General features: G+C 35.5%; 1 protein-coding gene across 4 annotated transcripts in view; it reads right to left on the reverse strand.

The window, feature by feature from the left end:
• The window catches only part of LOC150107453 (protein tyrosine phosphatase type IVA 1-like), a 185,211-nt gene that overhangs the window by 8,530 nt on the left and 159,571 nt on the right, over nucleotides 1-17,110 (reverse strand). For all 4 annotated transcript variants that reach the window (XM_090391883.1, XM_090391881.1, XM_090391885.1 and 1 more), the window contains exon 5: nucleotides 5,265-5,339. In XM_090391883.1, the coding sequence (XP_090248009.1) occupies nucleotides 5,265-5,339 (75 nt within the window). The remainder of the gene's footprint in view (nucleotides 1-5,264; nucleotides 5,340-17,110) is intronic.

Genomic DNA, 17,110 nt, shown 5'->3' on the forward strand with positions numbered 1-17,110 from the left:
CCATGGATGGGCAGTAAGGAACTTGTTCACATTTGACATGAAATGCTGTGGATTGTATTCCTTAGGAAACATGTGGTGGGAGACTTGTTCCAGGCAGCAATGTAAGGGACGAACAAAGATATTCTCCAAGTTTGGAGTTAACTGGGAGAGGGTGGGGGAGTTATTGATGCCAATTCTGATGGCAGTCAGAAATATTTACAGAAGATGCAGGCCAATTGTCCGTGCAATTAGCCTAGTGACTGTGCTTCGCAACCATATGCCTGGGGAAGGAGTGTCCTAGGTTCGATTCCTGTCGGTGACGTGAGGAGCTGAAGGATCTTCCTCAGCCATAGCCAAGTTAGCCGGTCTTGGGCATGGACAGTAGGGTTTTTCCCAAGTTTATCCTGGGATTTTTCATCCCAGCCTTGAGAACTCAAAACTACAGGACATAGAATACACTGGGGGTGTAGGGCTGACCACCTTATCCTGTGAATGGTTTGAGGTCCGATGATTAATTAACCCTCGACACCGCAAGGTAAAAAACAGGGTAAAAGGAAGATGAGATGGGATGCAGGCTGAAGAAACTGAATGCCTATGTGAAACTAAGTGGAGTATATTAGTGAGACAATGGGTCATCAATAAACTTAGTGGATTTAACTCATGACAAAACAGGGATGACCTGATCCACCAGAATTACAGGCTGCCAACAATGTAATTCATTTTTTCAACCTTTTATCAACAGAAAGACCAGAGCATTTTGTGACCTTGCTTGTTTGAACCAGATAAGCAGTGCAGCCTATATCTGTTCAAGCATTTCAATTAACAAATCTGAATTTGAAATTCAAAATAATTCACCTTTTTTTTATGTATTAACCAACAACCACAGCTTATAAACCAGCATTTGCAATTTTAAGCAGAATAATGTTACTAACACATTTTGATGACTTAAGAAACAATTTCTATGATTATAACGTACACATTATTTGCTCAAAACGTATAAGACATTACCGCAATTATGCGGTAATGTCTTATACGCTGACATTACCACATATGTCAGCATATAAGATGACTCAAATACTACAGAAAACCCCTCGAAATCATGGGTCGTCTTATATGGTGAGTATAAAAAAGGAAGAGTAATTTCTTAGATGAATGTTTAGGTAGTTACAATACATTGTTATATAAGAAAATAGGCAGTGTTTATAAACAAATGAAATTAATTTTTTGTTACATAAATTTATTTAAAAGATTACAATAGATGCAAGTCTTAAAAAACAAATAATTATTAACCTCAATTTTCTTCAACATCTGTTGAAAATAGTTCAGATTCATTGTTTAAACAATCGTCATATGGATCTGGTGAATTGATTTCGTTTTCATCGTCATCAGTGTCCCACAGCAGATCATCTTCCATACCACCCATAAGATTAGAGATACCACACTTTTCAAATGATTTTATTACAGTCTCTACTTTTACTTTATTCCATGCTTTGATCACAAAATTGCACAACATATCAAGTGATGCAGTGCACATAGATCCACCATTTGTAAATGATTTTTCACCAGTCAACATCAATTATTCCACTCTTCTCGCATGTGATCTTTAAATGGTTTGTTCAAGCAGATGTCTAGTAGTTGCAATATAGAAGTTAAACCACCTGGTATAACAGCAATTTTTTTGTGTTATTTTTTTTATAGAAGACTTTTAGTATTCTAAGTTAAATGACTATGAAACATATCCCATACTAATAAACCGCATTTCTTTATTATACTGCCTGGTCGCGTGTTCCACACATTATTTATCCATAATTTCACACCATTTTCGTCCATCCATCCTTTTTCGTGAAAATGTACAAAGACACCTGAAGGAAATTTTATTTTAGATTTAGTTTTACATTTGAAGATGATCATTAGTTTTGGTTACATCAGCCAAACATGACAACACAACCATAAACCTTGTTTTTTCATGACTTGTACTTTGAACTAGCACACACTTACTACCTTTAGACTCCACTGTTTTATTGCTTATCACATCAAAGTTCATAGGAGTTTCGTCCATATTTCCAATATTTGACAATAGAAATTTATGTTCTTGTCTCAACTGAATAATAAATTTATGGAAACTGGTAAGTTTGTGGTCAAGATCTGCTGGTAGTTTTTGAGCAATTTTCGTTTACTGTTGTATTACCAGATTTTGTATGTTCATAAAACGATTACACCATCCTGAAGTAGCTTGAAATTCTATACTTTCATCCAGATTCAATCTTGACCATTTTAGTGCATATGCTCTAATCATATTTCTTGCAACAAGATAACCATTCTGCAACGTGATTTTTCAGTTGCGGCCATCGAGTGATCCTCATTCTCATGGCACATTTTTTCTTTGGGAATTTTAAAAAATATCTTTCTTCCTCCATTCTCTTACCATCTTCTCGGTTATGTCAAACTTTCTTGCAGCAGCAGAGTTATTAGTTTGCTTTGCCATTTCAATTACCCTTATTTTAAACTGAGTTTCATACTTTCTTCATTTTGTTGCTAGTTCCATGATTTTAAATGATAACAATTTTAATAATCCTAAAATTTAAAAAAAATGCAAAATTAATAATTAAAATTGGGCTAATCACTTTTAATTAGGGTAATTTGCATAAATACTAAATCTATGCTATGCAAAAAAAAAACAGAGATGCATAGATATAAAAATAATGGATATAACAAGAATACCTAACGTTGCATTAATACAAGAAAGAAGGAATTGGGGGGGGGGGGGGTTGTCTTATATAACCGACATAAGCTAAAAACCGAAAAATAGCCAAAAATTTAGGCCTCGTCTTATACAGGTATATATGGCAAGCAGCTTTTATCGTTTATATGTAATGACAGATAAATTTTAAACAACTAACCCTGCCAAAACAAAATAAACTCCAGCAAATGCCATTACAAGTAAACATAATTATAGAGTGGGGGAGAAGATATCTTTAAATGTCATTTTGTTATTATAAGGATTTTGCAGATTTATATTCTTAGAATAAAAATCATGTTAAACAATATTTAAATTACTGGTTTGCATTAAATGAATGCAAAACAGAACTGTTTGCCACATTGTGCAATGAAGTGCATCCTGAGGTTATTTGTGGTAAGATTTAACCATAGTGAAGTATCTATTGATTTGATTTCATTGTCATGAAAAAGGAATCTGCATTAAAACTTTACTATACTCGACTCATTATAGCAAACATAAAGATATGCTATAGCAAACTACTGACTAAAACTATTCAGGTAGGCATTACCACATTACACTGTAACTACACACACATATATATTGAGTAATGCTTAGTTTAAAAATATGAATTATTGGTTTTTACTAACTAAAAACTTAAAAAATCAAAACACAAAAAGAGTCAATCAAGACTTGGCTCCTTTTTATAACTTTGTAGTCCCAGGTCCACAAGTTAGAAAAAAACTTGTATTTCTGAAGAATACGTAATATTTTTTCCCAAGATAACATTCTGTAAAATCTCTCATGATAAATTAAATTAATTTCTCAAGTTCGATTTTACAGAGGTTTCCAAACGTATATGAAATAGAATTTATGTTGTAATGAAATAAATGCAATAATTTTGTTGTAAAAATGCATAATTTAATGTCCACTGAGTTGTACGCAAAACGGAAAAGAGGGGGATTAACCCAGATTAGAACGATGACTAAGCAAAAACCAAAGTTCACAATGTCTTGCGAACATAAAATGTGTGCCCACAAATGAAGGGAAATGAAGTGACATCATGCTGGCGGGTAATCCTGGAAATTACATTGTAGTAACAAAGGATCAGAGAAGATATAAAAGAGGACTGAGACAGGCCAGCAGAGTTCTCGATTTTTAGATTCCAAGTTTTGCCCTTTCCCGGAGAACAGAGTTCCAGGTGTGTGTCTAGGCAAGGCCGTTATTCGATGGAGCTCCTGTTTGAATGTATGGACGTACTAGGAGAATGCTACTACCCATGGTTATAACGGAGGCTTTGACAGTTCCTTTCCAGTTACTGATGGAAGAATCACAGCGACCTTTGTCTGGCAATTCCCAGAGCGAGAACCGCTACATCATCCAAGTAACGATCGTAACCTATGGTTAAGACAGATTGAGGTGTTGTGCAGTTGACTGAAATGTGTATGTAAAGGGCTATTGTAAGTAAGCACAAATTTTGTTAATACTTTGTCAAGGTGAAACTGGAATTAGTATATGTAATGAGTGTGCTTACAGATAATTGTTAGAAAAGTATTAAGTAATGGGTTTTGGTTACATGGCCTCCACTAAAGTAGGCCTGCAGGGACTCCTCGATTGGGCATTTGACTTCTTTCATGTCAAAGGACTTAATATTAATGTAGAGAAGTCCTGCTCTTTAGTCCTTGTCCCTTCAGGCTGTGACAAGAAGCTTAAAGTTGAGAACATATAATGGAAGAAATTAAGCTAAGATATAACTTAGGGAATAGCTACATGTCTAAATTAGATTAGTTAACAATATGAAGGGGTTCAGTAAGTTGTATGTAATATAGCCAGTTATGTGTTGCCCCTAATGCATTTTGATAGGCTGAGAGAGAGAGAGAGAGAGAGAGATATCATTTCCTATTGTGTATTGTACCTTCTTTCTAAAAATGTTTTGTTTGTTTAACTACTTGCCTGATCTATTTGCCAATGCACTATCTCTAAAAAAAAAAAAAAAAAAACCAGCGAACCTGCATGCACATTAGACTGAGAATTGCCACGACTTGATATAGAAAAAATGTGTATTACCTAAGATCTTGCTTGTATTCTTATCTTAATTCTCAAACTACATTAGTTCAATTAGAATGGAACAGTCATAAAAAAAAAAATTTTTTTTTCTGATTGAGCAGTGTGAGAATTGGTAACCTGCATATCGCAGATAGGCTGATAAAGTCCGTTTGCTAACAGTGGGAACAGGAAATAAGATTAAGTAGGATTAACAGTGAGATATATGTTAAGCAGATTAAAGTAGCATAGAGTTAGCTAAGACATAAGATGCTGGGAACGCAGCACGTGTAAGGCACTCGAATTTAAGATACAAGAATGAATTAATAGAATATTACAATTAAGTAGACGATCACCACATAAAAGTTAACAATTCCATTGCTTTTCCTCTAACAAGATATGAAAAATTAAAATGTATACTTTTTTTTTCTTTGAATGAAAAAGTAATAATCACACTTTTGACTGTACCAGACAAACTACAAAAAAGTTTAAACTCAAACATCAAGAGATAAAAAAAATTACTTACAATCTAATAAGTTCCACTGCATCTTCATATTTCATTCCCAATTCCATGAGAGCAAGGGCAACAAGCACTGGAGCTCTAATAACAAATGTTCAAAATTATACAAAATATTCCATGAAAATAATATTTTGACAGCTTGTGCCATATTTAATTTATGATGTATAATTCTTCCAGTAATAATATGATACAGTGAATTTGATTAATATGATTTTTTTATTTCATTTTCATCAAATTCCTGATGCATACCCTCAGGGGATGTACAGGATAATTGACAGTACTGTGAAAAAGTTACACCATTACTAACTTCCAATCAACAATTTTCCACCAAATTAATCTGTTATCTGTCAAGACTTCAACATTATCAGAATTTATATTTCTGTCTTTTAATGCACTTTTTACTTTACCAATCCATCTGTAAAAATTTGATGTAGCTTAATAATGCCAGAAAGCCTTACATCAATTTTTACAGAAGTCAGGCCCTGTAAAGATGTTATAAAAATAACCTGTATATCTGTATATAGTTAAAACAGTTTGTTAATATAAATAATCCCATAGGGACTCATCATCATCATCAAATCCCTGACATGTACCCTCAAGGGGTGTACAGGATATGATAGTACTACATGAAATATTCACATCATTACTAACTTCCTATCTACAATTTTACTCCAAATCAGTCTGTTACTTGTCAAGACTCCAACATTATCAGATCTTATATTTCTATCATCTAAGGCACTTTGTATCGTATCCATCCACCTATATCTTGGTCTTCCCCTGGGTCGTTTTCCTGCCAACCTGGCAGAGAACACTTGATTTGCTAATCTTTCCTCGCCCATTCTGTTTAAGTGACCATACAACCTGAGATTAGCTCTGCTAACGCATTCCTGGATGCTGACAATGTCAAGTTCCTTCCTAATAGCCTCATTTTTAACGATATTGCTATTGATGCCATCTGTTCATGCCTCTCATATCTGCAGTCTCTAGTCTTTGATCAAGTATTTTAATTCTGACCCAGCTCTCAGATCCATAAGTTAAAAGTGGTTTGAACACTGTCTTGTATACAGCTAATTTAGTGTTCCAACTAATTTCTCTATTATTTCATATGAATTTATTCAATTGACTGCCCACCATACCAGCCTTGTTGATTCTGTTTTCTATTTCCATATTTAATTTACCATCTTCACTAAAAATTGTGCCTAAGTAGCTGAAATGTTTTACTTGTTCCACAGGTTCTCCATTCACAACACAGTTGACATTTTCAACAATTCTACCTATTTTCATTGTCTTTTTAATGCTGACCTTCATACCATATCTATCACAACAGTTATTGTATTGCTTGATATAATGCCCCACTGACACCATATAACTGTAGCGTATTAAATAGCTTCTCTCTCTTGGCACCTTGTCATATGCCTTTTCCAGATCGACAAAACTTAAATACAGATCTTTGTTGTCGATGAATTCCACCTGTAGACTCTCAAGGTCAGTGTGAGACCGACCAACAAACTTCAGACGAACTTCCGCTGCTCGAAACAAATAGGATTAAAGGAGTGTAGAAGAAGATCAAAGAAAGGGTCAGTGTCACGGAAAGAACAAGGGATAGCACTGAAATATTCGGGGTGCCATGTCTTCATGCAGGGATCCGAAAGTAGGTGAATAAAAGGTGTTGGCCAGAAGATCAAGTATCAGTTGTCTGTAGTGTAATCATCGGTACCCCAGCGATTGTCCGTCAGATGCAAGCCATCGAGGATGTGACTTCAGGAGAAGTCATACCAGTGGCCTGAAAGAAAGATGAAAGGAACCGATCTGCCAGACAAAGCATTAATCTGATGTCAAACCTTCGACAGGAGTTGTTGTCCGGAGAGAGGAAATTAGTCCAACGCGCATGCAAAGAATATCGGCTTGAGGGGTACCCTCAAGCCGATAATCTTTGCCCGATGTGCCGCGAGGACAGCGTCCCAGAAGTGTCAGTAAATCTATTGCCGGCATAAAAAGGGAGAGAAAAACCTGAAACGCGAGGAAAAGGTAAGGAACTCCAATCTGAAGCCAGGGAATGAGAATATGCAGTGAGTAGCAGCCCTAAAGCGAGTTTGATTTTTTTCTTTCCAATTTTGTGAATTATAGGAGAACTCTAATAGTGGACTGTTAAGATTAAAATGCTGAATTTGAGTAAAGTTAATGGTTGCATTTAAAATGTTAAATAAGTAATAGAAGATTATGTGTGTAACAGTCCGAGAGTAACTGTTTGTTAATGGTGCATCTTGCCCAGAGTATTATCTTAGTATCAGAGGGATCAAACTTTTATATATAATGATATTCTTATTGTATAACAGTAAAGAAGTAACTGTTTGTTAATGGTACTATTGCTTAGGATAGTAATTCGATATTGGAGGAGAGTGGTTATTTATGTGACATGATTTTCACGAGTTCAAAGGTCATTTTAACATAATTGTTTTATGTAAAGTTAAACTAAGCAAATTTTTCTTTAATGGATTAATAGTGTAAATTGTTTTATGGTAAATAAATGTGTTGTTTAAATGTTAATAGAGTGTTGCCTGATATTTAATTCTTTGATGCACTGTTCCGAAAAAATATTAGCGCCTATTGGCGGGAACCCAGGAGAAAGGATAGATAGTAGACCACGACTGTAGATATTAATTATTCAGGGATAATTTGAATGTAATGATGGACACACTTAACACTTCTTATTACTAGAAAACAGACATCAGTGGCACAGCATATCAAATAAATTTTCTGGTGTTCAAGGAATAAGAAGGCAGTATAGCTTAAAGAGATAAATAGAGATATTAGGAATATAGTAAAGATAATATAAACAGATATAGAAGAACCCCCCCCCCCCATTTACATCTTGGTCTTCCTCTGTTTAAGTGACCATAATGCCTGAGATCAGAGCTACTAACACACTCACGAATGCTAACAATGGCAAGTTCTTTCCTAATATTTTCATTTTTTTATCACACTGTCAGTGATACCCCCCCCCCCCCCCTGTTCATTAATCTTTCTTAGAACTCTCATATCAGAGGACTCCAGTCTTTGATCAATTGTTTTATTTCTAACCCGGCTCTCAGATCCATAAGTTAAAATTAGTTTGAATCTTGTTTCTAATACTTAGTGTTTGAAAAGAGCACATTTGAGGCCATTTGGTGTGAGATTGTGGCTAGCAGAACTAAATATACAATTGGGTGCTGCTATAGACCAGGTGATGGAAAAGATGGTGGTGACAGTATGCACAAGCAAATAGAAGAAATGAGTGGAAGGAGGGTGATTATTATGGGAGATTTCAACTTGGTCGCATTGATTGGAGTGAGGAGAGGACACACGGGAGGAAAGAATTGGATTTTATGCGGTTATTAAGGGATAACTATCTGTGACAGCATGTAATGGAAAATACTAGGGGTCAGAGAGTGCTTGACCTAGTAATTACATCTGAGGATTTGGCTGTAACAAATATGACCACATTGCCACCAATCGGTGAGAGTGATCATAGGGTCTAGACTTGGGAGGTGGCTAAAGGTGTAGAATTTTCAATTAAGACAGGGTACATGTGGAATTATCGGGCTGGAAAGTATGACAAGCTTAGGAGTTTGATTGGTTCAGTGCCATGGTATGTACAACTGCAAGGACTAGAAGTTGATAGTGCATGGGAGGTAGTTAAGAAGTGCTTGCATGAAGCAATGGCTGACTGTATACCTAGAGTCCGAATAATAAATCAAGTAGGGGTTAAATGGATGAATAACACCATTAAGCTTGAGCTGCAAAAAAAGAAACAACTATGGAGGGAATTTAAGGAGAAAGGTGACCGGCAGGCACATGAATGGTATAAAGCGCAGGCTGGAAGGGTGACGAGTGTGGTAAGAAAAGCAAAAAAGGATTACGAAAGAACATTGGCCATGTAGGCTAAAGAGAATCCTAAACAGTTTTTTAGATATGTAGCAAGTAAAAGGAAAAATGTACATGGCAGAATGATTTTAAAGAAAGCTGATGGTAGGGAGGTAACTGAATCAGTTGAGATAGTTGAGTTACTGAGTGAGCACTTTGCAAGAATATATCATCCAGGTGGTGACATTGCAGAAACGAATAAACCAGTAGATTATACGGGAATTGTGGTGAATGAAGTGGAGGTGAGTAGTCTATTGCATAATAACCTCAATGTCAATACATCTGTGGGATTGGATGGTATACCAGCTCGTGTTGTACGAGAAGCAGCTAAAGAATTGCCAGTACCCTTGACCATTTTGTTTGAGTCGCGGGTCTGGGTTAGTCCCGAGCGGGTGGAAAGAGGGGAAAATAGTTCCACTGCATAAAGGTGGTTCCAAGACTGCTGTTGTAAATTACCGACCGATTAGCATAACATGAATCATTGTCAAGGTCTTAGAGAAATTAGTCAAGAAAAGAATACAGGATTGGATAGATGAAAATGGGATATTGTATGGGGGGACGACATGGTTTTGTGAAGGGTAGATCATGCCTCAGTAACTTGCTCACGTTTTATAACACAGTGACGGCTGAACTGGATAGGGGTAATGGGTTTACAGTGATACTACTGGACCTTGCCAAGGCCTTTGATAGGATACCACATGGAACCCTAATCAGTAAACTGGAGCAGATGGGGATAGATATAGGGTTGGTGAGATGGATAGGAGGGTGGTTGAAGGAGAGATACCAGAGAGTGGTTTATTCAGGAGTGGAGTCTAAAAGACGTCTTGTGACTAGTGGAGTGCCGCAGGGCTCTGTTCTTGGACCACTACTTTTCAATTTGTTCATCAATGATATTGGAAAGGATTTGAGAGGAAGTGTTCACTTGTTTGCTGATGATGCAAAGTTGGGTAGAGTAATTGTGAGTGCACAGGATGTCAAAATTTTACAGGATGATTTGGATAGTTTGGAGGACTGGGCTACGAAAAATGGATGTCAATTTAATGTGGCAAAGTGTAAGGTGAAAAGACTTTGGGGTGAAAAGAATTACAGCAGTATGTCGCATTGATGGAACCGTACTCCAGGAGATTGATGAGGCCAGGGATTTGGGAGTGTTGGTGGATAGGGAGTTGAAGTTTAGGGGGCACATTTCAAAAGTGACTAAAACAGCTCACCAAATCACTTGGCTTCTGAAAAATACTTTAACATGCAGAGACAAACAAGTTGTTGTTCCTCTGTATCGAGCCTTGATAAGACCCCATCTGGACTTCTGTGTCATGTTATGGGCGCCAGGGTTTCTTCGTGATGGGGAGGAAGTGGAGAGGGTCCAGAGACGAGTGACCAAGATGATAGCAGGTCTGTGGAATGAACCTTATGAGAATAGGTTGAGGATTTGTGGGTTGCTGAAATTGGACGATAGGCGAAGGAGGGGTGATATGATTGAGACATTCAAATTACTGAAGGGTTTTTATAAGATTGATCCAGAAGATATTTTTGAAAATATGACTGGTGGTGGGAGGACTAGGGGCCATGCATGGAAGCTGGGCTAAAGTGTGGTTGGCAAGGGTGTTAGAGCTAGGTTTTTTACTTGGAGAGTGGTGAATGAGTGGAATAAGCTTCCACAGTCTGTTGTGGGTGCTACTACCGTGAATGAGTTCAAGGCAAGGTATGATAGATACTGTGTGAATGTTGAATAGTTGTTCTTGACATGATGTTAGGGCCTCCCTCGATGAGTCTGTCGACTCCTTGGAGTTTCCCGGAACAACAACAACAACAACAACAACAATAATAATAAAAATATTTGAGCGTTTCTGGCCAAATTTCATCTACTCCAGCTGCCTTTCCACATTTTGGATTTTTGATAATTTTTCTACTTCAAATATGGATATGAATTCCTGACTACATTCCTGTTGGTAGTTCTCTACCATCATGCTGACACTGTTTCATTTAGCAGTCTTTCAATGTAATTACTTCAGACACCTAGAATGTCTATCTTCAGTTTTCATGTCATCTTTATCATCTGTGGTTCCTTTTACAGTACTTTTTCCTCCATTTCTAAGCTTTTTCAATAATCTTCAAAATATCTTGCCACCTTCCTCATATTTATATTCAACGTTCTTAATAAAGTCTTCCCATGCCTTTTGTTTAGCTAGTTTTACACAGTGCTTTGCTTTCTTACATTTTCTCTGTATTCTCTAAGAGCACAAGCTAACTTACTTGCCAGGAACTTTTGGTATGCTTTCTTTTCCTACATTTCCTGAGTCTGCCATGAAGTTCTGAATTTTCTATACTTACAACCTCACCACATGCCTCTCTGGCTGAATCTCCAAGGTTAGGTTCTTGTTTTCAGATTCTTTCATTTTTTCTTCAATTATGTTTGTGTACTTGAGTCTACAGTTCACCTCTGAAAGCTGCTCAACCTTGATTCATTTTAAAACTCTTACACACTCTTCTTTTCAGTATGAAATTAGATTTTATCCTGTCCAACACTAAATAGTGATCACTTACTATTTCTAATCCTATGTACACTCGTGTCCTGAACCAGTAGGAAAACATCACTATCAACTATGACAGTCAATGAGACTTTTTCTTATTTCTTGCCTCTTCTTTCCATGTGAATTTGTGCACATTTTTATGTTGGGACAAAAGTGTTAGTGGTAACTTAATCCATGTCCTGAACAGAAATCCAGCAGACATTAGCCACTGTTATCAGCTTTGCACTTTTCTCCAAATATTTCTATATGTCTAGTAATCATTTTCTACACTGCTGTTTAGATCTTCAACAAGGGACCAAGTTTTCCTTTTTCATTGAACCAGCTGCCTTCTTTAATGTTCAAAAAAGTTCTCCATTTCTTCCTTGGTGGAACCATAAGCACAAATAAGTCTCATTATCCAGTTTCCCATTCTGATACTTGCCCACATCGCTCTACTTGATATTGCCTGCTATTCAGAAGATTATCCTCATATTTAGTGTTGAATACTATGGCTACTCCTTATTTTCTCCGACTCCTTTCCTTCATTAAGAAATTAAGAAAATTATGGAACCAACTACTGTTCGAGTAAAACTTTAGTTTTAGATAAACCAAAATATATTTTGGTTAATATTAAATTAAAGTTTTACTCTAACGCAGTAGGTGGTTCCATAATTTTCTTAATGTGTACTTTTCCCTGATTGTTATTGTTTGAATATAACATTTTGTATTTACTGCTTAGAAAGATCACCTGTTTTAGTCTTCTTTGTTTCAGTCATGCTTATTATGTCGATCTGGTACTTATCTAATTCTGCTTGTTCAATTTCCTTTCCATTGATGCTTTTACGTTGATAGCACAATCCTGAACTCTGTCAATGTTGAGTTAGGACATGTTCTGAGGTTTGTTATTGACTAAAACTACAGTGTAGTTTTAGCCAATAAGAATATAATTTCGTGGGCTAAATCCCCAACTGACAGCCCATCATTCGTGAGTATCCAGGTAGATACCTAACAGGGCACAATGAGAAGGTGAGGATTGGACATTAGGTCAGAAGCCCCAGTCTGTTCTCCTTTTGTCCATTTTTTATCCTTTAATTGTTCTCTCTTTTTTTTTTATTCTTCAAAATGTTTGATTATATCTTTTACATATACTGTAAAGACAAAACAAGATACTTTATATACATATAAAAAAATTAATATGTAATAAAACATCAGATTTAAAGAGAATCCATACATAAGGAAAGGAGTTAGACAAGGCAATTCTTTAAATAGAACTTGAACATAATTATGGATGAAAATAACTGATTTTAAGAAATAAAGATACAAGAATTTATATACTGATTTAATCTTTTATCCAAGTGCAAGCAAAAAAAGTTTGCATCATAATATAGTGATGTGAAGGCCTTCACATCAGTTGCCTTAGTATCCCATAATGCAGTGCATTACGGGAAGGATCACTACCCAGAGGCTATACTAAGGCTGAAGTAATGCAAAAGTCATATTTTTATATATGAGTTGCCATAAAGTGTCACACCTTATTATTAAATTACTCTGGATTGGAGAAAGTTGCTGGAAGTTTTTTTTCATTTGGTTAAACTATAACTTAAAGATACCAAGAAATTATATACTTGGTTTAATCCTTTATCCAAGTGTAAGCAAACAAAGTTTATGCCTGAAGTATTTTCAGGACTGGGGCAGCTCGTATATAGAAGCTAATGACTTCACATCACTTGCCTTAGTATCCCATAATGCACATATGGGCAACCCCACAGCCCTCTACTTCTTTTGATCCGGCCCTAATTTATTTCAGCGAAGTATGTCTGATTCATGGTGGGAGAAAACATGGTGTGTTCTACTCACTCACATTAAGCTGACGTCATATGACTTGCGCAAAACACACCGTTTTCTACAACCAAGGTCTCTTTCTCAGTTTGACTAGCGATGTGCGTGAACGTGTTACAATGTGTCAGTTCGGTACTTGCGTTGGTATTGTGCTTTGTTCAGTGACTGCATTAATGTTATGTTCTGTTCAATGCCTGCGTTGATGTTGTGTTCTGTTCAGTGCCTGCAGTGTAGAAGACAGTTTTGTTTGACAGTTCTGAATATCACTTATAAATTTGGGACAATGTCAGGGGCTATTGCAAAAAAAGAAAAGTAGATGCAGAGAATCGTCAATTTCAAGACAACTGGATGGAGGATTATTATTTTATTCTGAATAAAAGTTTGCCTGTATATTTGCTGTGCAATGAATCCGTATCCGTCAACAAAGAATACAACTTGAAGAGACACTTTACTTCAAGACATGCAGATCACCCAAAAATTGATGAACTACGAAAAGATGAAATACAGAAGTTGAAGAACTTGGATACCCAGCAGCCAGCTTTGTGGTAAGCGAAAAAAATCGCTAAGCATTCTAAGTCATTTGGCGAAGGAGAATTTATCAAAGAATGTCTGCTGGATGTTGCAAGTATAATATGTCCTGAAAAGAAAAAAGATTTTGAGAATATTTGTTCATCAAGACATACTGTTGTCCGATGGATAGAAATTATGGCTGATATCAAAAAAAGTTTAAAAGAGAAGATTGCTAGATTGGAATCATTTTCAATTGCTTTGGATGACAGCACCGATACAGCACAACTAGCAATATTTATTCAAGAAGTGGATGCGGATTTCAACATCACAGAAGTAGTTGTTCCTTTTAACGGCTTCGGCTGTTAAAAGGAACAACTACCGGTAAAGATATATTTGAAACAGTCAACAGAGTCTTCGAGAGATTTGGGCTTAAATGGAGTTCACCATCTGGTCTATGCACTGATGAAGCCCCTGCAATGATTGGTGCAGAGAAGGGATTTATTAGAATAGTTCATGAAAGAGCAATAGAACTACAGATCCATCCGGAAAATTTAACAAATTTTCACTGCATTATTCACCAACAAAATCTGTGTGCAAAATTGATTAAATTAACAAATGTTATGGAAGTTGTAGTAGCCAGTATTAACTTTATTAAGTCACGTGCACTTAATCACCACCAATTTAAGGAGTATTTGGCAGACCTATTTTCAGATTATGAAGATGTGTCTTATTATTGTGAAGTGAGGTGGTTGAGTAAAGGTAAAATGTTAAAACGATTTTATGGACATAAAAGGAAACACAATTAACCAAGTAAAAGATGATGAGTGGGTGTGTGATTTAGCATTCCTTGTAGATGTCACCGGATACCTAAACGAACTGAATCTTAAATTGCAAAAACAAGGACAATTGGTTCATGAACTGCACGGACATGTCAAAGCTTTTTGTAATAAACTAAGATTGTTGGAAAGTCAGATAAGAGCTAAAAATTATCATTTTCCTACACTAGCAACTTATAAAAATATCCCTTTATAATTGTTATGGAGATGAACTGAAGGCACTAATAGAGCAATTTGATACAAGGTTTGCTGACTTCAAAAACAAAGACTCCACATTCGCTATATTTGCTCGTCCGACGGATGCTGATGTAAATAATGTGCCAGAAAACTTACAGATGAACTTATTGAGCTTCAGGCAGATTTAGTGCTAAAATCACAATTTAACAACATTGCTTTGATGGATTTTTATAAATTTTATTTTATAGAAGAAAAATATACAAATTTACACACACCTTTTCAAGAAAAACATTTGTCTTTTCGACAAATGATGTTCACACATAGTGTGAACAGTTTTTTTCGAGGATCAAATACTATAAATCAAAAATATGGACAAGAATAACGGACGAAAACCTTGAAAATTCTATGCGGTTATCCTTAAGTAATATTAAGGTCAATATTGATAGTCTCGTAGTTGAAGTACAAGGCCAATCTTCACATTAAATTGTTGTCGTTCATTATATTATAAAATTTATGTAGAGCTTTATATCAAAGCATTATATTATAAATAAATGAAATATGAAGTAGCAACTTGCTTTAATTCATTTAATATTAATTTATTTTATTTAATAATTTGGTCCGATCCTTGACTCGGAGACAAAATGATAACTTGGCCCCCGAACTAGGAAAGGTTGCCCATGCCTGCCATAATGCAAAGTACATATCCTTATGGGTATGTATAATGCTATGCATTATGGGAAGGGTCATCACCCAGACCGGTTTTGACCTTTGCGGTCTCTTATGGGATACTAAGGCAAGTGATGTGAAGTCATTAGCTTCTACATACGAGTTGCCCCAGTCCTGAAAATACTTTAGACGCAAACTTTGTTTGCTTACACTTGGATAAAGGATTAAACCAAGTATAATTTCTTGGTATCTTTAATTTATAGTTTAATCAAGTGAAAAAACTTCCAACAATGATTTTACGAAACAAAAGATGTTTTGCTGGATATGCAAATAATTAATAGTGGGAAATGAATGACTTCCAAAGGCAGTTATATTTATTAGTTATTTATAACAGCCATGCAACAGTTTTAACACTGAAATAAGACAGAAATAAAAACAACTGCTGCCAAAAAAGTAAAACGTAAACTGGACCTAAAAAAGTAACAAGTAATGAAATTCAAAATACTTAGGAATAACTTAACAGTGAAAATACAACACAGAATGAAAAACAATTCCTGAAGGGAAATAAAATAAAATATATCTTATTAAATTAATTTAGTGTGGCGAAACTAGTCAGTTACTTGTTGTATCAAATTCCGACCAATAAAACCTAGTTCAGTTATCTTAAAGAATAGAAACATCAAAAATACAAGTGATATATGTAAAATGAAACCATTAAGAAAAATATAAATTAAAATTATAAATGAATTGATAAATAAAAGATCCGAATGGAATAATCAGTAATAGAATGGATTCAAGAAGAGTAGTTAAGTTAGCAAGAAACCAGAAACCAAATGTAAGTGACAAGTTCAGGAAAGAATATTTCTTCGCAAAATTTCTGTTAAAAAACATCAGTTCAGCAATATACACAATGTGAGTCCAGATATGAAAAACATTTGATGAACAGCTTCATGTCAACCTTCTTCCAAAGTAGTCCATTTCTGATCATTGATACATGGGTTGATGGATCTTTTTTTCTGCCATTATTACTTCAACAAAACATCTGTTCTGCTAATCTTTATTCCTTCTCCCACTCTTCTGTTCAAGGGATCACACACACACACACACACACACACACACATATATATATATATATATATATATATATATATTTAATTATATATGGTTAAATGTTTTCAATATTAATATCTAGCCTCTTTCCTCATTTTGTTTTCAATATGGTTCTGCCACTAACAGTACTTCTTCACTACCCTAATTATATCAAAGCTTTCATATCGGTGCTCCCCAGACTGATTAAATGTCTTATTTCAAACTCAACTAATCCGTATACTCAGTGTTAATATTGTCTCATACACTATCTACCAATAATTGTCTGGACACCCCTGTTATTTGTAGTTATGGAACATTACAA

Source organism: Typopeltis vanoorti, chromosome 4 (genome assembly GCF_054136105.1).
Source record: "Typopeltis vanoorti isolate ZY-2024b chromosome 4, IOZ_Tvanoo_1.0, whole genome shotgun sequence".
In the NCBI taxonomy this organism is placed as follows: Eukaryota; Metazoa; Arthropoda; class Arachnida; order Uropygi; family Thelyphonidae; genus Typopeltis; species Typopeltis vanoorti.